Source organism: Erpetoichthys calabaricus, chromosome 13, assembly GCF_900747795.2.
Source record: "Erpetoichthys calabaricus chromosome 13, fErpCal1.3, whole genome shotgun sequence".
Taxonomy (NCBI): Eukaryota; Metazoa; Chordata; class Cladistia; order Polypteriformes; family Polypteridae; genus Erpetoichthys; species Erpetoichthys calabaricus.
The window spans coordinates 99536152-99560605 of NC_041406.2; the positions used below are offsets into that span (position 1 = coordinate 99536152).

Here is a 24454-nt window from a genome sequence, read left to right on the forward strand (position 1 = left end):
GGTCTTGCCCCATTCTCTTTTACAATAGTAAGAGACATTTGTCCAGGAGAGTAAAAAATAAAGTAAAAATAATATATTTGCTTACAATGCTAAATAGTGTTGGAGAGTGGAAAGGAGAAATCCTCACTCTGTTAAGCAAACTAAACTCATGCACCACGTGTCACCTCCGTTTGGAGCAGTTTGCCAGTTGTAGCAACTGATGGACATTTGGAGCTGTGGCATCTCTACAGACAGCAGCTTAGCCTGTTACAAGTATCACCTGTTGCTGAATGAGCACAAGACTATTATGAACACTGAGATACTGTATATATATATGTATATTTTTCTTTTAATTTAATGGCATAGTTTGAACTTAAATAAGGACCTGAAACCCGACCTTGTAACAAAATATTACTTGAGCGAGTACAACCTGAATTTCAATGCCTTCCTAAAAGGTAATAAGAAAACGAGGCCAATGTGTTAATTCTGAAATTGGTAATGTACAGTATGTGAGACACATATGTGTCAAAGTATAATGAAACAATCAAAACGACTGTTGACTTTGAATACACTGCTAAAGACTGACTTAAGTGAAATAAGCATTCTTAAATTGGCGTATTGTAAAACGTGTGTTAAAACTCCACAAACGACTTTATAATTATACTCTAAACAAGTGTTTTTCAACTGGTGTGCAATGAGAGCTACCCCAGTGTGCCATATAGGACTGCCTGTATGAGTGGGAAAATGGAGGAAGCAGCTGGGAAAATGCGTCCATAGTGCTCACTAAGTGCTGTGTCTGAAAACGCCAATCTCCAAGCTGCTTTTTTTTTTGCCAGCATTTTAGATAGTCCTGCCCCTTCAGACAGTTCAGCAAGTGTATAATTTTAAAGCTTTTGTGGTTGGTAGAATTGACGTGTGCCTTGGGATTTTTTGGGTTACAAAAAGTGTGCCATCACAGAAAAATGGTTGTAAACACTGCTCTACCTATACATTTGCTCCTGGCATGCTAAAAAAAGTTCTCTGTAGTTTCTATCTTGCTTAAAAACTGACACTCTGCAATACTTGGATGGTTATGTTGCATTCTTTGCATAAATTAGTGAAGATACTGCAAGCTGGAATAATGGGCAGGGATAATCATTACTCTTCTGTTTTGTAGAATTTTGTCATTATATTAGGGCGGTAAGCACTATAAGCTACCTGGCAGACTGGTAAGTTAAATACAGGGGTATTAGAGACATATTTTGTTCTTAGTGCCAATCAAATAAAACATATTTTGCATATATGTGACATGACATTGATTTGATCTTCTTATAGAAACATGACATAAAAAAAGAGAGAACATAAATATTACTTTCCCTACTTTTCTTTATTATTGCGCTAGGACAACCATAAATCAAGGAAATGAATACTATAGGCGGCACGGTGGCGCAGTGGGTAGCGCTGCTGCCTCGCAGTTGGGTGATCTGGGGACCCGGGTTCGCTTCCCGGGTCCTCCCTGCGTGGAGTTTGCATGTTCTCCCCGTGTCTGCGTGGGTTTCCTCCGGGCGCTCCGGTTTCCTCCCACAGTCCAAAGACATGCAGGTTAGGTGGATTGGCGATTCTAAATTGGCCCTAGTGTGTGCTTGGTGTGTGGGTGTGTTTGTGTGTGTCCTGCGGTGGGTTGGCACCCTGCCCAGGATTGTTTCCTGCCTTGTGCCCTGTGTTGGCTGGGATTGGCTCCAGCAGACCCCCGTGACCCTGTGTTTGGATTCAGCGGGTTGGAAAATGGATGGATGGATGAATACTATATCTCATACTGATATGTGGCAAGGCATTGTGAAACATTTAGTTTGAGACTCTTAAATAAAATTTTATTTCTCAAAAATTATAAAGGAAGTGTATAAATACGGTACTGGATGTATATGTAATTATTTAGGTTCACACATAGCTTTTTGTATTATTGTTTCATATATAATATATATATATATATATATATATATATATATATATATATATATATATATATATATACACACAGTACTGTGCAAAAGTTTTAGGCAGGTGTGAAAGAATGCTGTAAACAAAAAATGCTTTCAGAAATATAAATAATGATTGTTTATTGTTATCAATTTACAAAATGCAAAGTGAGCGAACAAAAGACAAATCTAAATCAAATCAATATTTGGTGTTACTACCTTTTGCCTTCAAACCAGCATCAATTCTTATAGGTCCACTTGCACAAAGTCAGAGATTTTGTAGGATTCTAGTCAGGTGTCTGATCAACCAGTTCTACCAAACAGGTGTTAATGATCATCAATGTCACACGTAGGTTGAAACGCAGTCATTAACTGAAACAGAAACAGCTGTGTAGGAGGCTTAAAACTGGGTGAGGAACAGCCAAGCTCTGCTACCAAGGTGAGGTTGTGGAAGACAGTTTCATGTCATGGCAAGATTGAGCACAGCAACAAGACACAAGGTAATTCTACTGCATCAGCAAGGTCTCTCCCAGACAAAGATTTCAAAGCAGACTGGGGTTTCAAGATGTGCTGTTCAAGCTCTTTTGAAGAAGCACAAAGAAACGGGCAACGTTGAGGATCGTAGACGCAGTGGTCGGCCAAGGAAACTTAATGCAGCAGATGAAAGACACATCAAGCTTATTACCCTTCGAAATCGGAAGATGTCCAGCAGTGCCATCAGCTCAGAACTGGCAGAAACCAGTGGGACCCAGGTACACCCATCTACTGTCTGGAGAAGTCTGGCCAGAAGTGGTCTTCATGGAAGAGTTGCAGCCAAAAAGCCATACCTCCGACATGGAAACAAGGCCAAGCGATTCAAGTATACACGAAAACATAGGAACTGGGGTGCAGAAAAATGGCAGCAGGTGCTCTGGACTGATGAGTCAAAATTGGAAAAATTTGGCGGTAGCAAAAGGCAGTTTGTTCGTCGAAGGGCTGGAGAGCGGTACAATAATGAGTGTCTGCAGGCAACAGTGAAGCATGGTGGAGGTTCCTTGAACGTTTGGGGCTGCATTTCTGCAAATGGAGTTGGAGATTTGGTCAGGATTAATGATGTTCTCAATGCTGAGAAATACAGGCAGATACTTATCCATCATGCAATACCATCAGGGTGGCGTATGATTGGCCCCAAATTTATTCTGCAGCAAGTTAACGACCCCAAACATACAGCCAAAGTCATTAAGAACTATCTTCAGCGTAAAGAAGAACAAGAAGTCCTGGAAGTGATGGTATGGCCCCCACAGAGCCCTGATCTCAACATCATCGAGTGTGTCTGGGATTACATGAAGAGACAGAAGGATGTGAAGAGGCCTACATCCACAGAAGATCTGTGGTTAGTTCTCCAAGATGTTTGGAACAACCTACCAGCCGAGTTCCTTCAAAAACTGTATGCAAGTGTACCTAGAAGAATTGATGCTGTTTTGAAGGCAAAGGGTGGTCACACCAAATATTGATTTGATTTAGATTTCTCTTTTGTTCATTCACTGCATTTTGTTGATTGATGAAAATAAATGATTAACACTTCCATTTTTGAAAGCATTCTTTGCTTACAGCATTTTTTCACACCTGCCTAAAACTTTTGCACAGTACTGTATATATAAATGAAAGAGGCTTTAGTACTGTGCACACCAGAATACCTTATGAACTCAAATTTTCCATCGCTTGTATAATTTCATTGTTCCCTCTGTGATGATTAAATTAACTGAGATATCAAAATAATTCTCAATAATGAAGATACAGTCATATGTTAAGAAGGTATTTATACTGATAAAATGTAATAATGAAAGCCTACTGAAATTATGAATATGAAGACCTAACATACCATAATGTAGCAGGGCTCAGGGATAATACATGTCTACTAATTGGTTTGGATTAGGTTGCCTCATTGTGTCATTTTTTAAGTGCAATAAGTGCAGGGCAGACAGTCTGATCTACTTGCCAGTAAGTGTGTGAAATTCTCTTCCCACAGAGTTTTGATCGCAAGTGGGGCTTTTCACAGTCTACTTTGCTTTTGATGTGATTTTATTTTTGGAAGTTTTTGTTTGGAAGTTCTGCGGTGGGTTGGCACCCTGCCCGGGATTGGTTCCTGCCTTGTGCCCTGTGTTGGCTTGGATTGGCTCCAGCAGACCCCCGTGACCCTGTGTTCGGATTCAGCGGGTTGGACAATGGATGGATGTTTGGAAGTTTGTTCACTTTATAGAGAACTACATAAATAGAAAACATGTACGAACATGAGTATAACATGCAGGCTAGTATAGACTCAAGTGAATATGGTGTTGCATTCAAGTCAGAAGACTGCTACTTTTAGACTAGGTCCAAAACTGTTTCACTGAGTGCCCCTACGAGCAAATCACTTAACCTGCCAGAGTTTCAACGAATACCAAGTGGATGCAAGGAAAAACTTACTATTTGTTGGTTTAAACAGTGAAATAATCAACAAAAGGAAGTTGATAGAGTGACATAGAGTGTCGGAGAAACTCGAAAGTTCAAGTTCACAAAGTCGCACAGTGCCCGAAATAAAAAAGAAGCGGTCAGACATCAAATTGGCCGTGAAAAGGCGAGTCGTAGCCCACCATCTGAGTGTCATTTGAAAGCTTATTAGGGTACAGAGAAAAAAAAAATAGACACACAGTAGGGAAAAAAGCATGAAATGTCAACTTTAATCTCGAAATGTCCACTTTAATCACGTAGTTTATTTTGTCATTAAAGTGGAACATCATAAACTTCATCTTAAAATCGTTTAATTTACTAGTTTCTCAAATCCCATCATAACTAAAGTAGCACGTTAAATGCTTTGTTTTGTATTTGATCTTCTATGTGCTCTATGTGCACTACCTGCTTCTTAAACAGGCTTTCTCTTCCTCCGACAGGACACAGAATACATTACATTTGTAATATTACAGCTCTCTGAATAATTAAAATACTGAAATGTATATATGATGATAGGAGTTAAAGCATGTTATTAAACATGGGAACACAATGGTGCAGTGATAGTGACGAGCAGGCGCCTCGTCCACAGATTGTTCCTGCCTCCCGCAAGATGCTTGCTGCACCCTGTGCGACCTTCGAAGAAATAATTTATTGCAGCAGTACTGTCTCTTTCAAACATACTAACTCCAATTCCTGTCCTTCCTTTTCTTTCTCCAAGTAACCAATTTCCACACAATCAGCTCTGTAATAGGTGTTAAGCCATCTGTAAGCTTAGAACGCCGATTCTTCAAAACTTCTAAAAAACATCTTCGTAGTACATGTGTAATTATTCTATCCATCTGTCTTTCCACAGTGTCGCGCCAGCCCCAGCAAGAATACAGATCGAGGCAGGAATAATCGGGTTGCTAGCGCTGCGACACCGTGTCCTCACATATTTCATTATTAACAATATAGATTATTTAAATGACGTTAACATTTTAACATTATAATGTAATAAACATATTTTGCTTCATTTCATCTTAAAAATGATATCGTCATCATATGTAAATACATGCTTTATAAAGTGGCGCAGGTTGTGCAATATTATAACTGAATGGCAAGTTTACAGTGAGGTAATTGTACTTATAAATACAAACAGTTCTACAAGGAGCACTTGATGGACTGATTGAGCGCGTTTATAGTTCTTGGGATGAAACTGTTTCTAAACCGCGAGGTCCATACAGGAAAGGCTCTGAAGCGTTTTTCGGATGAGAGCTGTTCAAATAGTGAATGGCTGAGGCAGCGTGTGCTTGATTCTGTATACCAATAATTCTCTTTCCAATCAGCTATTACGAGTGGTGCAGTGACAGTAACAACGCTAAAGCAGCTATGGTATTTGGAATAGTTTGGCCATTCCATGGACCATTATATTGTTACAGGTTAATTACAATCAGATGCCTTAAACTAATAAACAATATGCGGTTAATTTCAGTGTATATGATAAAGCCACGTCAGGGATGTGGATCTAAAAAGAAAGGGAAACTACACTGGAGCAAAAGCACTGCTTTGACGCTGGATGCCGCCAGTTTGCAAAACTGAGCCGAGAACTTGCGTACGCCAGGGTTTGAGCTACCGTGAAAATGCGTGTGGCTTTACGCCAAGTTTAGGTTTTATACATTGCGATTTAAACGTGGAAACAGGAGCACACAACATTTTTGTGCGTACGCACTGTTTATACATGAGGCCCCAGGGCAGTGGCTGAAGATGAAGTTCCAGATGGTGTGGATGGCCTTGCAGCTTTAAAGTAAAATGTTTAGAAATAATAGTTGTTAGGTCTGTGGGAAACGGGTTCCTAAAATATGTAGCGGTTTGAAGGCTGGTTTATGAAAGCAGGCACAACTGCAGTTTGTCAGAAGGGCATGACAGAGTGCCAGATGCTGATTTAATAACTGTAAACCTGAATATTAGCAGCAGCATTGTTACAAAGGAAGTTAGGAAGTTCTGCTACTGACACGTTAAATGTGACATGTGTAAGAGACGGCCGGCAACCCAAACCAGCCAGGACACCCAAGAGATGAAAGGATGGGGGAAGGCAGCTTATTTAGGGCACTGCCTCCCTGAGAATGCTAGTTGGCAGCTCCCCTGGGTTGCAGCAGTGTCCCAGATTTCCACAGAGCATCATTGGACTTGGGTGCCTCCAGAGGGTGCTGTAAAGACTGAGGAGCCGTATGGCCTGGGGTTTTCGCCCTATCCGGAAGTGCTTACAGACCACGTTGGCGGAAGAGCAGAAGCACTTCTGGGTTGGGCAATATAAGAAGATTTGCCAGCCTCATAGAGGAGAGCCAGAGTCAGGTGGAAGGTGGCCAAAGCTTGCAGGGAGGAGCGGAGGAGGCAGAGACCGAGTGAGAGAGAGAAGAATAAAGAATTATAATTGTGCTGTATTGTACATCTGGCTGTGGTGGTGGGAAACGCTTGGTTCAGAGAGTTTCCCACACAATAAAAAGGATCTTTTGTGATTTTAACTTGTGCCCTTGTCTGTTGCATTGGGTTTGGGAAGCTGAAGCGCCCCCTTGGTGTCCACACATGTTAAATGTTACTGATGAAGCTCAGGGCCTCTCTGAGTTTGAAAGAAAACATTTATGTAAGCTGGGTGAGGGTTTGTGAGGTGTAGATGAAGGACAAACATGAACAAAAGTAAAAAGAGATGTAGATGAGAGTGATTGGGTTAATGGTTAAAGCTTTACTGAGAGAAAAAAAAACGGGAAAGAGTAAGGAAATAGTATTTCTGCTGTGGAAATAAAAAAGAAACATCAAGGGAAAAGGGTAGAGTGAATGAGGTGAAAAACGTGCACCCTGATGATATTACAAGGGAACAAGACAAAGTGGAAGACCTAGGGAGATGTGGTTGAAAGTGATGACAGACACATAAAAATGATAATTAAATGTCTGTAAGTCTGTCTCTCTACCTATTTAGCTATCTCTCTCAGGTGCTGTTTTTGGGTGCGTTGGCATATAATGTGTAAAGCCCCTATTGTGATAGCCATGTCTGTTCTTTTGTCTGCTTGTCTGCCCACATGAAACCACTTGACCGGCTGCGGACCAACTTTGTTGAAATGTGGCATACTTGTTCTTCAAGGAAATTTATCAAAACAGTTCAAGTTTTATTGCGATACCTCAGATTGCACTGTAAAAATTTGTGAAATTTCAAAATCTCCCATTGAAAAGTATCGGCGAATTTGGAAACTTGTTTATCTTAAAATGGTGAAACATTCTGTGTGAGTTGAACTAAAATGAGTTTACTTTATCAATTTTACCTTGCGAGTGGTAGCTTGAACTTATATATTTTGTGTATTTTCCTCTTTTAGTCATCTGATAGTCGCTCGAATGCCCAGTGCAAGTTAGGCATATCGGACCTCCTGCGCATTATGTTTGCTTAACACCAATTTGGATATTTAATATCTTTTTTTGCTGTATGTTTAGTGCCAATGTGCCACTTGTTTTAAAGTAAATGCTCTTGTACAAGGCCTTCTGCGTCTATTGTGTTAAATAACTTGCAATGTAACCTGAAGTGTTTTAGTGTTAATCCCCATAAAAGCAAGATACAGTTGGGCTTAAGAGGACTTCTGTGATTCTTTGACTTGTTTCAGAATCCACACATTCCTATTCTGTCACCAGGATTTACTTGTGAATTTATTGTCAATGTTCAGGAGGTGCCTAATAAGCCTGTCTGCACCTAACATTTCCATTTTATTTCGTTTTAGAAGACATTTTGCACAAAAGCAGAGATTGTAGCAGGAAGCAGTAAAGGCCAATATCATTTTCAGGCAAAAAGTGTTTTTTTATATAATTCTGAAGCAAATATTTTTATTGTTATGTTTACCTTAGGTTTTTGTGATTTTTAAAATAACTAATAAGAATCCCTGGAGATATCACCATAGCTTTAAAAGCAGATGTTCAAAGAGCTGCAGTCCAGGCCTATACATAAGGAAACAGTTACTTCTGTCATATTTTCATCACTATTTTATATTTTAATTCTGTTGAGCCTTATTAGCTGTATTACAATTTTCATACGTAAATAGTTTAAAATTTATATAAATGTAAACATTTACCCACACGGTCTGATTCCTTGTCAGTTTTTGTTATTTCATTCACTGCACATTTACAAAAAATTTTACAAATCAATTCAGAGTACAAATTATAGCCATGTATTCCTATCATTCTTTAGAAAGTTCCATTATCAGTAATGGAACTCAATCATTAAATTACTTTGGGACTCATTTTATTGTTATATAACACAAGATCACAGTGGAATTATTTTTGCATTTTTGAAACTGATCAACAGAAAAAGAAAGTTTTATACTTAAAACTATCTGTGTTACCCAGCTTCACCTGGGAAGATTATTAAGACAGTCAGGATCAGTTATAGTACTGTCAGTTAATATTTTGTATCAGAAACACTGTGTAGCTAAGTGATTTTCTATATACAATATTTGTAGTTTTTTTTTCTTTTCTAAACCAATTTCTGATATTATTGCTAGTCAGTGTGGTACAGTGGTTAAGACTTTAAACTTGACACCCTGAGGTTATGGGTTCAAATCTTGCTACTGACACTGTGTGACAAATGTAACTATTATCTCTGATGTTGCAAGTCACCTTGGGTAAAGGCCTCAGTCAAATAATAAGTTGTAATAATATTATTAGGCCACTGGAGCTTATTGTTCTTGAAAAATGCCCTGCACAACTGCCCACAAGTAAAGCATTCCTGCATTAGATCAATTCCCACTGTTCCTAGTTTCTTGGCTTATGTTGATGGTCACTGCAAAACACACTTTTACAAGAAACTATTGTTTTGAAATGAAATGGGTAATCATTAGGAATAATGTGCAATTTGAATATATTTTAGCTTCATTGTCAGATGTTTCCAATTTTAATTTTGTGTCAGTTCACTTATGTTTTTCTTTATGATTTGCATAGATTTTCTGGGGACAGGAGCACCTAAATTGCATAACTCTTCTCCTTGACCTCCTGGAAGAATATTATAAGAAGAACGGCTTATCCTTGAAAACGCCTGCATGTCAGCCAACCCAGCACCTTGTTGTACCCACCTCAAACCAATCCCAGAAAACAGAGCACACATCAGATGATCTGAGGACTGGCTTGTTTCAGTACATTCAAGACACAGGTATTGTCTTTTGTCAATTTTCTGGGCCAATTTACCCTCAAGGGTGGCAAGATAGTGCAGCTTGCTTCATGGTTCCAGTAGCCTGAGTTTGAATCTCATGTCCAGTCATTGTGCATGTGGAGTTTGCACATTCTCTGCAGGTCTATGTTGGTTTTCCTACAGGTACTCCTCCTTTCCTTTAGCTTCCCTCACACATCTCCAAAGACATGCAGGTGAAGCTAATTGTCAGTTCCAAACTGACTCCTGTGTGCAGGCGAGTGTGGGTGTGGGTATGTGTGGTGGGGTCTCTCAGTGTAGGATTTCCATGTGTATAGTAGATGTGCAGTGCAGTTCTAAAATTGTGTTTTCCAAAGTGAAGCTTTGTGGATGCTCTGTTTTGGTGCTTGAGGTATTTTTCTAGCATAATGCAGCTCCACTAAATCCCACAGAGGTCAAGGTAAAATGGCAGTAATTAAAGAGCAATAAACATGTTACCATATTTGTTCTGTGGTGTTGCACTTGATGGTAGTAGAATCTTTGAAAACTCCCTCACAAGTAGTCATTGATCAGCGTGACATTTATGAGAGTGATATAAACAATATAACATCAACTGAGTTGATGAATGGAGTTACATCCTTACAGTAACTTGTAAAATCTTTGCTAAGGCACTATTTATGTATGTGTTTTTGTTCATTTAATCGGTTACCGTTATAGTGTGACTTTGATGTCATGTGACACTAACCTTATCAGTCGCACTACTGAAGTGAAAGCAGTCAGGACCTTAAGTGAGCAAGAATATCAACCACCAGTGAGAGCTCTCTTGTCACACTGGGAGCTTCATTGCCCCTCTGTTCCATCACCAGTCCGTCTGTCCCTAGAAACTTAGCTTAGCTCATGGCATTACCACTTAGTTCTTCCTTGACATTTTGTAAAGCACTTTAAGCTACATTCTTTGTATGAAAATGTGCTGTATAAATAAATTTTGTCATTCATAGACTCCTGAACAAAATAAACCTTAACTTCTTTCTGCATTTCATTATAGTTCTGATCTATGCTTGCATGTTCATGACTGCAAGCAGACCAGGGGCCTCATGTATAAACGGTGCGTATGCACAGAAATGTTGCGTACGAATGTTTCCACGCTCAAATCGCGATGTATAAAACCTAAACTTGGCGTAAAGCCACGCACATTTCCACGGTACCTCATACCCTGGCGTACGCAATTTCTCCGCTCGGTTTTGCAGACTGGCGGCACCCAGCGTCAAAGTAGTGCTACTGTTCCTGTGTGATCACCCTTCCTTTCTTAGATCCACATTCCTGACGCGGCTTTATAAATACACTGAAACTAACTGCATGTTGTTTATTAGTGTAATGCATCTGATTGTAATTAACCTGCAGCAATATAATGGTCCAGGGAATAATAGCCATACTATTCCAAATACCATAACTGCTTTAGCATTTTAACTCTCACTGCATCTTCTTCTTCTTTCAGCTGCTCCCGTTAGGTGTTGCCACAGCAGATCATCTTTTTCCATATTACTCTCACTGCACCACTCGGAGTATTTATATCACTGTATGTGAGTGGGGAATCACAGCAGCAGCTGATCGGAAAGAGAATTATCGGTACACAGCATGAAGCAGACGCTGCCTGAGCCACGGCAAAACGCTTCAGAGACTTCCCTGTGTGAACTTCGCGGTTTAGAAAAAGTTTCATCCCAAGAACTATAAACGCACTCAATCAGTCCATCAAGTGCTCCTTGTAGAACTGTTTACTTATAAGTACAATTACCTCACTGTAAACTTGCACTACAGTTATAATATTGCACAACCTGCGCCACTTTTAGAAGCGCATATTTACATATGATAACGAAATCATTTTTAAGATGAAATGCAGCAAAATATGTTGATTATATTATACAGATAAAACTTTAACTTCATTAAAATAATCTGTATTGTTAATAATTAAACATGTGAGGACACGGTGCCGCAGTGCTAGCTAGTTCAGGGATTGTTCCTGCATTGCGTTGTATTCTTGCTGGTGCTGACGCGACACTGGAAGAATAGACGGATATAATAATTAAACATGTACTATGAAGATATTTCAATGTTCCTTAAAAGTTTTGACGAATCGGCGTTTTAAGCTTACAGATGGCTTCACGTCTATATAGCTGATTGTGTGGCGATTGGGTTTTTGGAGAAAGAAAAGTAAGAACAGGAATTGGAGGTTAGTACGTTTGAAAGAGACAGTATTTCTGTAATAAATTATTTTATCGAAGGTCGCGCATGGCGCCGCAAGCCTCTTGCGTGAGACATGAACAAGCACTGCGCCACCGTGTTCCCATGTTTAATAACATGCTTTCATTCCTATCATCATGAAAAAGATATCATGTATACATCTCAGTATTTTAATTATTCAGAGAGCTGTAATACCACGAATGTAATGGATTCTGTGCCCTGTCGGAGAAAGAGAAAGCCCGTTTAAGAAGCAGGCAGTGATTCACACACATAGAGCACATAGAAGATCAAATACAGAACAAAGCATTTAACATGCCACTTTAGTTACAATGGGATTTGAGAAACTAGTAAATTAAACGATTTTAAGATGAAGTTTATGATGTTCTACTTTAATGGCAAAATAAACTACGTGATTAAAGTGGAAATTTCGAGATTAAAGTTGACATTTCATGCTTTTTTCCCCCACTGTTTCCCTATTTTTTTTCTCTGTACCCTAATAAGCTTTCATATGACACTCAGACGGTGGGCTACAACTCACCTTTTCACGGCTACTTTGATATGTGATTTCTTTTTTTATTTTGGGCACTGTGCGACTTTGTGAACTTGAGCTTTCGAGTTTTTTCAACACTCTGTCACTCGATCAACTTCCTTTTGTTGATTATACCACTGTTTAAACCAACAAATAGTATGTTTTTCCTTTGCCTCCACTTGGTATTCGCTGAAATTCTTATATTTTCCCCCGTGCTTTTCCCATTGTCTTTTCTCAGAAGGCTATTTATATTCATCCATCCATTTTCCAACCCGCTGAATCCGAACACAGGGTCACGGGGGTCTGCTGGAGCCAATCCCAGCTAACACAGGGCACAAGGCAGGGAACCAATCCCGGGCAGGGTGCCAACCCACCGCAGGGCACACACAAACACACCCACACACCAAGCACACAGTAGGGCCAATTTAGAATCACCAATCCACCTAACCTGCATGTCTTTGGACTGTGGGAGGAAACCGGAGCGCCCGGAGGAAACCCACGCAGACACGGGGAGAACATGCAAACTCCACGCAGGGAGGACCCGGGAAGCGAACCTGGATCTCCTAACTGCGAGGCAGCAGCACTACCCACTGCGCCACCGTGCCGCGGCTATTTATATTGATTTGCATAATCAGAGGCGTAATTCTGGGAGGAGTTGGGGTGGGACAGAAGGCGCGTGCACGTGCGTTACTTTTCACGCTGATCGGGATTTATGTAGTGGAAGAACGTGAAAGTTTGCGTACGTACAGATTCCTGCATCTGGATTTTTCTGTGCGTATGCACATTCCCGCTTTTGTGCTTACGCCATGTTATAGTGTGCCACCACCATCTACCCAAAGCACCATGATGTTCCAACAATGATGGATGGATTAAAAGCCAGAAATCTGTATGACCATCAGCATCAAGTGACTCCGTGAAAAACCCGAACTACAAAGAGGACTATTTCATTTATGTTAGGTAGAATGCCCAAAGGGGGCTGGGCGGTCTCGTGGCCTGGAACCCCTACAGATTTTATTTTTTTCTCCAGCCTTCTGGAGTTTTTTTTTGTTTTTTCTGTCCACCCTGGCCATCGGACCTTACTCCTTTCTATGTTAATTAATGTTGTCTTATTTTAATTTCTTATTTTGTCTTTTATTTTTCTTCTCTCCATTATGTAAAGCACTTTGAGCTACTTTTTGTATGAAAATGTGCTATATAAATAAATGTTGTTGTTGTTGTAGTGTGAGTTCTACGCACGGCGTTATACATGAGGCCCCAGGTCAGCAAGATGTGTTGGTTATGAAGGTTGTGTGCAAAGACTTTAACTATTCCTTTGTTGCCCAAAAGAAATTCATGAAATTTAGATGAACAAATACATCATGATGAAACCCATTAAAGTCCGGATTTTCATGTACTTTTTCATTATCACTAGTTGCCCCAATTTCTTTTTAACAGAGAACAGGTGGTTGTCTCCATCTCAGCAACATGATTGGACAGTCTGGTTCATGATCTCAAGAAATTTCAGGAAATGTGTCATTTTCAGCAAGTTTTATTCCTTAAAAGTGCTTCCTAATATTCCTTCTAGAACATCAACCAACATTACACAGTATATTTACTACCATCTGCTGTTATGTCAAGATTTCTAAACTGGCCTGGTGTATGTGAATTTGAGTGATGGACTGGCATTCTGCCCATTGATTCTTCATGTATAACCCATCTTTATAAAACCCAAGGGTGAGTTTAGGAAAAAAGAATCTGTAGAACAGGGTGCAGCACAGAAATAAAAAAAAAAAATGAGATGAGGATGAAAGGTGCCATGTACAGTAGACAAATTAACCAAGGTTCTGAAAGGTCAACTTATTGCAACTTGATTCATTTTGTCTTTCTATTCCGCAGGCTCCCAGAAGCTTCCCGGGATTCATGAGGTGGTGTTTTATAACGAAACAGACGACAGTCCTGGAATGATGCTGTGGAGGTATCCAGAGCCCCGTGTCCTGACATTCGTCCGTATAACTCCTGTGCCATTTAACACTACAGAAGATCCAGATATCAGTACTGCAGACCTTGGAGATGTTCTACAGGTATGTTTCCTTCAAGACACCTTTTTAATGTTTTTTTTCATTTGTGTAATTGCTGGCTACAGAAGAAAAAAAATTGTTCTTAGCTGCGGTATGACCCTCTGACTGAATTGTTTTGCCTCCATCTGAGCAATTTGTTTGGCCAATCTGGTTCATGATCACAAGCAATTTCGAGACATGTATAAATTTCCTCCAGTTTTATTCTTTGAAGAATGTCTTACATTATTCCTTCATTCCATTTTTAAATTGTGCAGGGGCTTCAGGCCAGCACAGTGTGCACAGACGCAGAGTAATTCTGAATCACCCATCAGCCTGAAGGTATATCCATAGAGTGGGCAGTAAGAAAGCTAAAGAACCAAAAGACAACTGTGTGCAGGCTCAGGTATTAACCCTTGACACATACTCACCCATCCATCTCATGTCTCCAAAGAAGGTGACTCCTTTCAATTACAGCACTCTACATCCAGTCCAGCGATTTCATGGTAAGAGGAGGTCGGTGGACCCACACAAACTCATCTAAATGATTTTTGGTGCCTTATGAGGAGACATTTGCCAAGGGAGTCAACTATACTCTTTTACTGTAGGCATTTTAGTGAGTGATGAAAAGGAAGTGGCAATGGTGGAAATGCAGGTGTACTGTACATTTCATTCTGGCAGTGCATGCTGACTTGGAAAGACCCATTTAATGAAATGACTTTAATGTTTACCATATACATGGTTAAACTGATACCTTTTTCTCTTTTTATTTGTAGTTGCCTCTTTATTTACCTACTTGCTCACACAAGCTAATACCAAAGGCAGTTTTGAGACTTTAGTCAACAACATCTAAGAAATCTTTTTTTTTTTTTTTTTATTTGCCTGTGGTTGAAAATTCCTGCCATTAGCGTCATTGAGGTAGAGCTTCCCACATCATCACAGTGCTACCTGCTTTATTTATGCAAATACACTTTAAACAACTGATCGGCTTTGAACTATCAACTTTATTCAGAGTTGCTTCACGCATTGTATGCCTTGTTGTTGGGACACACCTTGCTTTCCTGTAAATTTACAATTAAAAAGAGGGTACGGAATATAAATAAATTCTTACCTTGTCACTTGTAATGGACTAGGCCCAGATGAATTTGGTAACCCATGCACCACAGACAGAGCAGCTATTATTGCAGAGTGTGCATGCACACATAAATATACAAATTTGCAGAAATACAAAACCCATAAAGTGCCAGCCCACCTTTAGGGAGCTAGGTAAGTTCTGAGCAAACACCCCTCAATCCAACCCCAACATGACCATTTACTAAACCACTTTAGTGAGGGTAGGTTTTTAAAAGCTTTACTTGGTGTAATTTTTTCAGCCACAATTAATTTGAAGTCATTTTAGTGGATCTTTCCATGCATTCATCTTTAATACAGTATAAAATATTTGTCTTATGCCTTATTCTTATTTGTTTTTTTCACAAAGCCTCGTTATCGTATGGTTCTCTACTAGTTGCAGAATATGGCCTCTTGTGACTCGTCATTCACAGCTTTCTCATTTAGTCTTATTTATTTTAGTTCCTATCTTCATATTTGGTCTTACTTTTCACTCCTTTGTGTCTAACTGAGGTTCAGGGTGACCTGAAGTATAGAGTATTTCCAGTCTGTTTTCTCATTTTAAACATTATACATTTGCCAACACTATTCAGAATGTATTCATTTTTATGCACAGCACACCTTCTTTATTCATAACTGAAAACATTTCAAACATTTCTAGCCTTCAGATTTCTTCTTTCCATAGGGTCCATGCCTCCAACCTACAGTACACACTCCCAAGTCAACCTATTCATTAATTCCTTTTTGCAGAATTCTCTCAACAGTACTACTCTTCAATTCTGTGCTTGTATAAAATAGTGATTTGTTCATTGCCATTTCCATATTTTATGACTGCTATAATTTCAGTACTCAAATTTGCAATATAGCAGGACTCCTTTGTTTGTAATATTCTTATATTGCAGATTCTTAACTTTAAACCATAACCGTCTGATTTTATTTATCACCATCATCATAGTTTTCTTAATGCTAATTTCTGTGCCCTAATTATACCATAAAAGCTTGGCAATGATGTTCTACCAGCCTTTTATTCTTTCAATCATCATGTTAGTCAAAATGAATGCTGTCTCGTTCCAACTTTAACTCTAATTTCCATGTTCTTCATTGTTTCTCAGATCAGTTCTTCTGTAGAAATGTTGAATTCAACAGTAGCACAGACAGTGGTGTTTTCAGAATGAAAACTGTGATGGGGTCATATCAGAAGTTTCTTATTTGTGTGCAACTCTGTAACATTTACTAGAACTTACCCAACTAATAATATCTTTTCCTTGTTAAGTAATGATGTACAGCACGTGCAAATTCATACACCTTTCATGCCACAAAAATCAATCAAACAGTGAAAAGCTGTTACATGGACTGCCAAGATTGTTATCAGATTGTTATAATATCCTGATGTCAAAATCTCAAAAAAATATGCCAAGTAGTGAAAGAGTCTCACAGCCACCCACTGCCCAGGGAAATCTACGAGTATTAGCTATGAACAGCCTAAAAGAAATAGCTGCACTTCAGGTTTATAAGTGAATGACTTTTGATATGAAAAAAATGACAAGTCATAATAACTTCATATGAATACACAGAATAAACACAGTACAAGACTTGAAGCGCACACTGCACGTCCAGTGTCTATGCTCACAACCGTGTGGCCAGGTGTGTTTTCTATTTAACGTGAGGCCAGCAAACAACTGAAAACATGATTTTCTATATACAGAACTGTTCTCTCTGCACCAGGACTCTGCACTTCTTTGAAACAGGAGCATCATACTGCTGGCCTCTTCTCCACAAAGTTGAAAGGGAACACATAGGTTTCCTTTGGGGCTCTTTCAAATTTAGCAATGTGTCTTCAGTGGTGGGTGAAAATCAACATACAGCATATTGTCTTGTGATTGATGTATTTCTCATATTGATTCCCTTTCTTTTTTCAAAATAATGTGACTGCTTTTAAGGTAGGAAATGGGTGGTCTTCATTTTAGCATAGAGGATAAACCCCCATTGGTAAACTGGAAAGTTTAGGTGGGCCATGCGCATAAACACCCTAGAGAGAACACTTGCAGCATCAGGTACAGAGGCCACTTCACATACTACAAGAAGCAATACTTTACTAGATAAGCAATTAAATTGAGCATATGACAGAAAATTAGAAACATACCTTAAGATTAAGCCAAAAGTTGCTAGAAACATTTTTATAAGTTAAATTAATGAGGGAAGCTTATTGTTTATTTTGCATAACTGCCCCTAAATGCAGAAATGCCACTGATCACAAAGATTTAATGAGGATTAAGTGACAGTAAAATCTTCATTTTTTGAAGACTTCCCAATGCTGGCAACACTCTTTTTACCTGTTATTAATCAACACACATTTTCAAACAACACGCACTCAATTGTATTAACTTAACACTTGGTACCATCAGAAACCATCTGACTATACACTTCTGATTGCTTAAATTATTTAGCTTTTCAATCCAAACAATCTTTCTGATGTAGCTGAACAGTGCCCGCTCTTGTAGGTTCATACAGTCCAAGTCCATTTTAGTTGCATGGCAATGCCCCCAATGGTGAGTGGAGTTAGTGCTGCTAACACTAAGTCGGCATAGCAAGTTTTTGCACAACTCCCTGTTCTGATTTGTACTGCAAAAGCTGCCTCATAACTGCCACCATTAGCTTATCATGTGTGAAAAACCGTGCTGTGTTTGCACTTAGAACAAAACAGAATATGTAAAGGGAAATTGAATCCAGAGGCTTGGGATGAGTGAGGTCAGCTGAATGACTTCAGGCCCAAAGACACAGCACTCGCTTACTAATGCTACTAGACTTGGCAGTGTGTTGTTTTAGTACTTGGTTTGCTATATGTTTAAAAAAAAAAAAAACACTAAATACCCAAAAAATAAAAAGGACCAAAGCAGAGTAGCTTGTCTGAAAAGAATTTCAAGCAGTTTCTGAATGCAAGACAAGAGGTGAACAGTTTCCCAGGCCTCTGAAATGACAGTACACTGATAGCCAGGGAAAGGCTGCGCTTGCCGCAGAGCTGTGTTTGTTTTTCCTCATATTATCCGGACAGGAAGGAGCTCAGATTCAGCAGGTGAAAATTGTGCAGCTGGGCTCCTGTCACCACAGCACATTACACACACGGAGAGAGATTTCCTGAGCACTTCCCAAGAGCAGATCGCATGAACGTCTTATAAAATCTACATTTCCTGCATTTAAATTCTTGAGGTTTCTCAACTGGTTCCAGTATCTCGAAAGCAACTTCAAATTGCTTCCATTAGTAAAAGCATCACATTTTGAAGGCAGGCAAAGCGGCCTGCTGCACACAAACTTCTGCAAACTAGCAGCTGTACACCTGCTGGGGATATGCTGGAGATGTGTGTGTACGTGTTGTCCCTGGCTGCTATCTGTGCATAACACTAATTTTTGTATGTGAGTTTGTGTCTGTGTTTGCACAGGTAACTCATGTATGGATATGTGTATTTTTTTTGTGTGTACTAGTACATCTGTCTACATTTTGTTTTGTCAGTGTGTGTTTGTATATTCAAGTACAATCCATCATGAACAACAGACCGGATGCTTTTGACTGTATGCATGTGTGGGTTATTCTGCACATATTGTCTTGATCAGATGTACATGGGAGCCTCTGTCTGTGCTTTTGTAGTTTGAGTGACAATGTGCAGAGGGGATATGAAGTTGTGTTTGTATGTCAGACCTCAAGGGTCTATTTATCTTCGTGATTGTCAAGGTTTATTGGCATGTATGCATAGTGCAGTGAACTTTGGATGTCTTTTTTGAACACTTCATACAAATACAGTAAGTGTATCAGAAGTAAATGTAGCATGTATGTATATGTGCACGTATGTGAGTTTTTATATAAGAACACATTTTAGTGGATCTGTACAAGCATCTATACACATACAGGTATGTATTGGTTGTTTGTGAGTAGATACACTTGTGATCCTGTGCAGGTGAGAACTGAGTATGTACATATTGCAGTAAGTGCTTGTACAGTATATGTGCATGAACATGTGTATGAGAGTGCACGTGGGTCTGCGTCTGTGTGCATATGTATGAGGCTTCTTATTTTGTGGTGTTGAGTGACACCTGTTGGTCAAATACTGGAAAAGCGGGTTAAAGGTTTGGCAGTTTGCTGATGGGTGCTGCAGTAAAGATCAGTGGGATATTTATGTCTTTGCCATCCTCATTATTTATTTTTCTTATTTATTTTTATTTTTATTATAACTGTTATGCTAGTGCCTGGTGAAGTGACAGCCACAATCTGAAGGTGCCTAGTAAAGAGTTTGAAGCAGCATAGTGAGCAGTGACTCTCAATGATTTACCCCAGTGTCCGACAGAGTCTAAATGTGGGCTCCTCTGCTCAAATTGGAGTGGCATAACATTGGTTATAAATGGCATCAAACACTGCACTTAACTCATTTTAGTAAACTGGACTTGAGGCAAATATAAAGTGCATGTTCAATTATCAAAAATCAATTTTTATAAAAATGAGGCATCACTTATTCCCTAGATGAGTCACCAGTCCTGTGAATGCTCATGCTCACACCTTCTCTCACTCATATAGATCCAGCTTAGAATTGCCGGTTAACCTAACACACATATTTTGGATGTAGGAGTGAAAATGGAGTATCTGGATACAACCTCAATGAACAAGACATCAAAGAAGTTATCATGACAAGTGTGCCATGTTGCTGTACATAAAAGGTTACAAATCTGTGGTCCATACAGTGCTAACTGCTAACTAATTACGATATGTGACTAACACAGAACCTGCAGCGCCATTAGCCTCTTCACATTCGGTGCAGGAAATGCCCCTGTCCTCACATATGGCTCACCTGCATAAGACTGGGGTCCACAGACTTTTACTCCAGCCAATTTTGTTGTTGATGTTGTTGTTTTTTTAAACAACTCAATCATTGCAGTAAATGAAGCTTTTTGTTTAATTCTGTGGCTTGTCACTGCTCTCAATCTGCATCATTAGAAATTTATAAAATTATAGATAATTCTTTTGTATGAACAATGTTTTTGGACCTGAGCATATTAGTACTTGTTGGTGTTTCAGTTTTTACTTATTATCAGCAAATATTTTACTTTCACAGATTCTTGATGGATGAGCACACAAGGAGTAAACAAGAGCGACTCTTATGATGAGTTGTTGGTCTCCAAGTTATTTGTGTCTCATTGTTACCTGGCAACTAGCCAAAAAAAAAACAAAAGGCCATTAAAATTGTGAGTATAGCTTAGCTTAAACATAACAAATGGCAAAAAAGTTTAAAAAGCAAATTAATTAAGTAAACCCAACAATTAAATATTATATGTTAACAGCAATGACTGGCTTGTAACTAATAAATTTGAGTAGAATGCAAACCTGCAGACACTGTGGCTCTCCAGGATGGAGACTGAGCACCCCCGTCATAAAGCAGGTTGTGAGGAGATTGTGCAGCTGTTGCCTGTGGTTTACATCATACTCTTGCTGTACAACCATCTTATGAACTTGTGCTCACTTAGCTCTCCGATTGCAATTGTGTCCTTTGTAACCACTTGCGACAGACACACCTTGTCCACATGGTCTCTCCCACTACGTAGCCTGGGGTTTAATATGCATACATAATGCTGCCTGATGGGTCTGCTTTGTCTGTTGGTGGCACATACATGTTACTACCATGTTCATCTCAGTGTTTAGCTAACTCCTGGACTTCCACATGAACTCTGTTTATTTCAGTTGCATTATCAAAACAGTTTTAAGAGAAGGCCTTTTATAGATTTAGGCTGATCTTCCATGCCAGACATTGAAATATCTGTTGTTATCATCTTGTATGTCATATCTCCATCCTAACATATTTGAAATATTTACCTTTGTGGTTGTGTTTTTGCTTTAATTTCTTGTTTAATTCAGTTCAGTTTAGTTTATTTATCTGTCGCACTCTTCACTAAATGTAGGCTCAGAGTCCTATGACAAGTTCACATTCAGATACAAATACAAACTTTACAAATCACTAATTACTTGTTTGTATGATTTGACAAGATTTTGAGATTGAGATTTTTCACAGTCCTGGCATGATATCTGTATAGTAATGGATATGAAAAGAGAAAATGGAAATTTGGCACTATCCTATCGAAGACAACTCAAAAAGTTAGTGAAGTTGAAATGAATTAAATCAAAGATATGGTTGGATGCTTTGTGACTGTTTTCCTTGTTTCATTTTTCAGAATTAAAGCTCTTATCATGCATACAAAGTTTTTATGAACATAGAGAGATTCTTCAAACACACCCTTAAATCATTATGAATTTTCTGGCACTATAAACTCTAGGTTAGAACAAAAGTGCCTTAGGGTGCTAGTCTGCGGACTTAGAAAGGCTGTCACAAATTGATAGACCTTTCCCCAGTGCACAGCCCCAGCTCCACACTAAAACAGTAAGAGCGCATCTGAAATGCCAGGAAGGAAATGTGATAAAGTCCCAAAAGTCCAACAGGTAACAGCATACCGAACAATAAGGGTGGGATTCTCAATATAATATTCGGCCCTGCCAGTGCATGTTCTACTCCATCCTGTAAGTTCATTACATTTTTATTGTATGGTGCATCTTCCATGAAAATAATTTTTATATGTTGCAGGAAGTTCAGCCTCCATTTCCATAACCACCTAACCCAAATAAGTGTTGGGTGGGTTGTGCAAATAAGAACCAACCCTGGATGGGGATCAGGCCATCACAGTGCATATTCAGGCTCATCCACACCAATTTGAAGGTGCCACTCACACTTATACACACATCTTTGGAACATTTATGGAAAGTAGGAGAAAAATCCATGAAAATATGTAGATAATATGCAAACACCACAAAGTGACCAGACCAGAATATGAATCCAGTCTCCTGGAGATGTGAAGCAACAGCTTTAGCGTCTGAGCCTCTGTGCAGCCTAGTAATAATTACACAAAAATTCAAAAACTATTATACTAGGATCTTCAAACGTTATGATCACAATCAGAACACTGATGAGCAAACCCTTTTTGTGAATTACCCACAGGTCGTATTTGTTGAACTTTTGTTTGTAATGTTTGAGCATGTTAGTCATTTTCTCCTAGTTATTTTTAGATCGGTAGAGATCAGCAAATTTGTAGTCTAAGGACAGGTAAGAAGTTCAGATACCATGGGAGACAAACTGAGACAAGGAACCAAAAAACAGAAACGCAAAAATGAAATCCTGTTCAAAAAAGCTGCCAGTCGTAATACTGTTCCAAGTCTCTTCCCTGAATAGCTCTACTGACAAGTTTTTGTTTTTTTTTTAAATGAGAAGTTGCAACACTGATACACCAAATCGCTAAATTTAACAGGGGAAGTGAGATGATTTCACAAAGATGGGAACCATTAAAAACACAAAAACCCATTACTAGAAACAGCATGCCAGCGCCCACAAAATGGTGGCCACCTAAAGAAAACTCACCTCAAAATGGCCCTTCAGTGATGTCATCATCAGGACATTATAATAAACAAATGACAAATAGTACATATCCAAAAATTAAAAAACAAGAATCTCCGAGGCCTACTCTAACACAGAGTAATGAGAATCCCTCTTTGCTTGTTTAGCTTTATGTGGTTTTGGTGTTCAGCCCATATATCTTATCCATGTTGTTGTTTTTTTTAATCAGAAGGCTATAAACAAATTAGTACAAATCACAAAATTCTCAAATTGCTGTTCCACTGCCTGCAGTATTCATGTGTCACATCTGTTAGCATAAAGCAGTCTCTGCATTGGCTGCACAGACACTGAGAAGGCCTTGAAGACGGTAATCTGTAATGTTTTGGGGCCTTGGAGGGTCTCACTGTGATAGGTACATGCACCTTGAAATGGACATGTATAGTGTAATCCAAGGATATTTGATGATAACGTGCTGTATGTTACCTCTGGCGCAGCACATCAGTAGTGTTGATGCCAGTGCACATCAGGTAAAAAACATTATAAATACTAATAAGGATTTTTTTCCACTTTCTGAAATCATGTCTTAAATTTCACAGGCAACTGTAAATTGCCCCTTCATGATTAAGGGTGGTTTTCTTTATAAAATGCCTGTGATGGACTAAGGCGTGTTCTTGTCTTTCTCTTCTTCTCAGTGCTGCCAGGATAGGCTTTGTCTTGACTGCATGCGATCCTGACCTGACGTAAAAATAAGTAGATGGGTTAGAGTGTTTGTTTTTGTGTTTTCTTCCAGGTTCCTTGCACATTAGAGTACTGGGATGAACTGCAGCGCTCCTTTGTCTCCTACCGAGAATTCAGCTTATCTGAAAGTAAAGCCTGTGAGCTGCAGCTCCCCTGTATGACTCAGAGCAGTGAGCAGAAGGAGCTGGTTGCTTCGGACCTTTGGAGGATTGTCCTCAACAATAACCCTGATGCCACCGATGAGCAGAGGTATGTGCAATGGCCTTCATAGTGAGTCTGACACCTTGGCTGCTTCTCTCACATCTGGAATGAATTTTGTGGTGTTAAGGAGGTTTCCTCCCACAAGGCCGCTTTCCCACTGATGATCTCAATTCCTTCCTGGTCACCTTGGGTGGGAGCAGACCAGCCTGCTGCTTCATTTGTTCCTCATTTTCATCCCTCTGCTTGCCAGTTTACACCTTGGGAACACTCCCACCTTCTCAATCTCCTTTCCCTGATTAAGCACTCCACTGTTCTGCTACCAAGCCCACTTATGCGGGGGTTAAGAGCCCCTAAGGAGTACAGCAAGAGGAAAACTGGGGTCCTGGAAACAGCCGTGCTGTACATCTGTAATTCATTTGGATGCTTACTTATGTACTTGAGCAGATTGTGCAAGCCTGCATGCCCACTTGGAGAGAGCTTTTTAGTGGGAATTCAAATTCTGCCCTGTCCTTCCAGCACCATTTTCAATGTATTTTTCTCCTATGTGTAGAGCACCTTATCTGATATGCCTTAGACAACAACATTCAGAAAAACATAATCTTTATACATCTTTAGAGCAAAGATTAGCAAAGTGTTCGGAGTCC

At 39.4% G+C, this 24454-nt stretch overlaps 1 protein-coding gene across 4 annotated transcripts in view; it reads left to right on the forward strand.

Moving 5' to 3' along the window:
- LOC114663785 (intermembrane lipid transfer protein VPS13B-like) overlaps positions 1 to 24454 on the forward strand; it is a 908960-nt gene that overhangs the window by 779683 nt on the left and 104823 nt on the right. For all 4 annotated transcript variants that reach the window (XM_051935847.1, XM_051935848.1, XM_051935845.1 and 1 more), the window contains exons 38-40: positions 9357 to 9564; positions 14183 to 14367; positions 23662 to 23858. In XM_051935847.1, coding sequence (XP_051791807.1) covers positions 9357 to 9564; positions 14183 to 14367; positions 23662 to 23858 — 590 coding nt within the window. The remainder of the gene's footprint in view (positions 1 to 9356; positions 9565 to 14182; positions 14368 to 23661; positions 23859 to 24454) is intronic.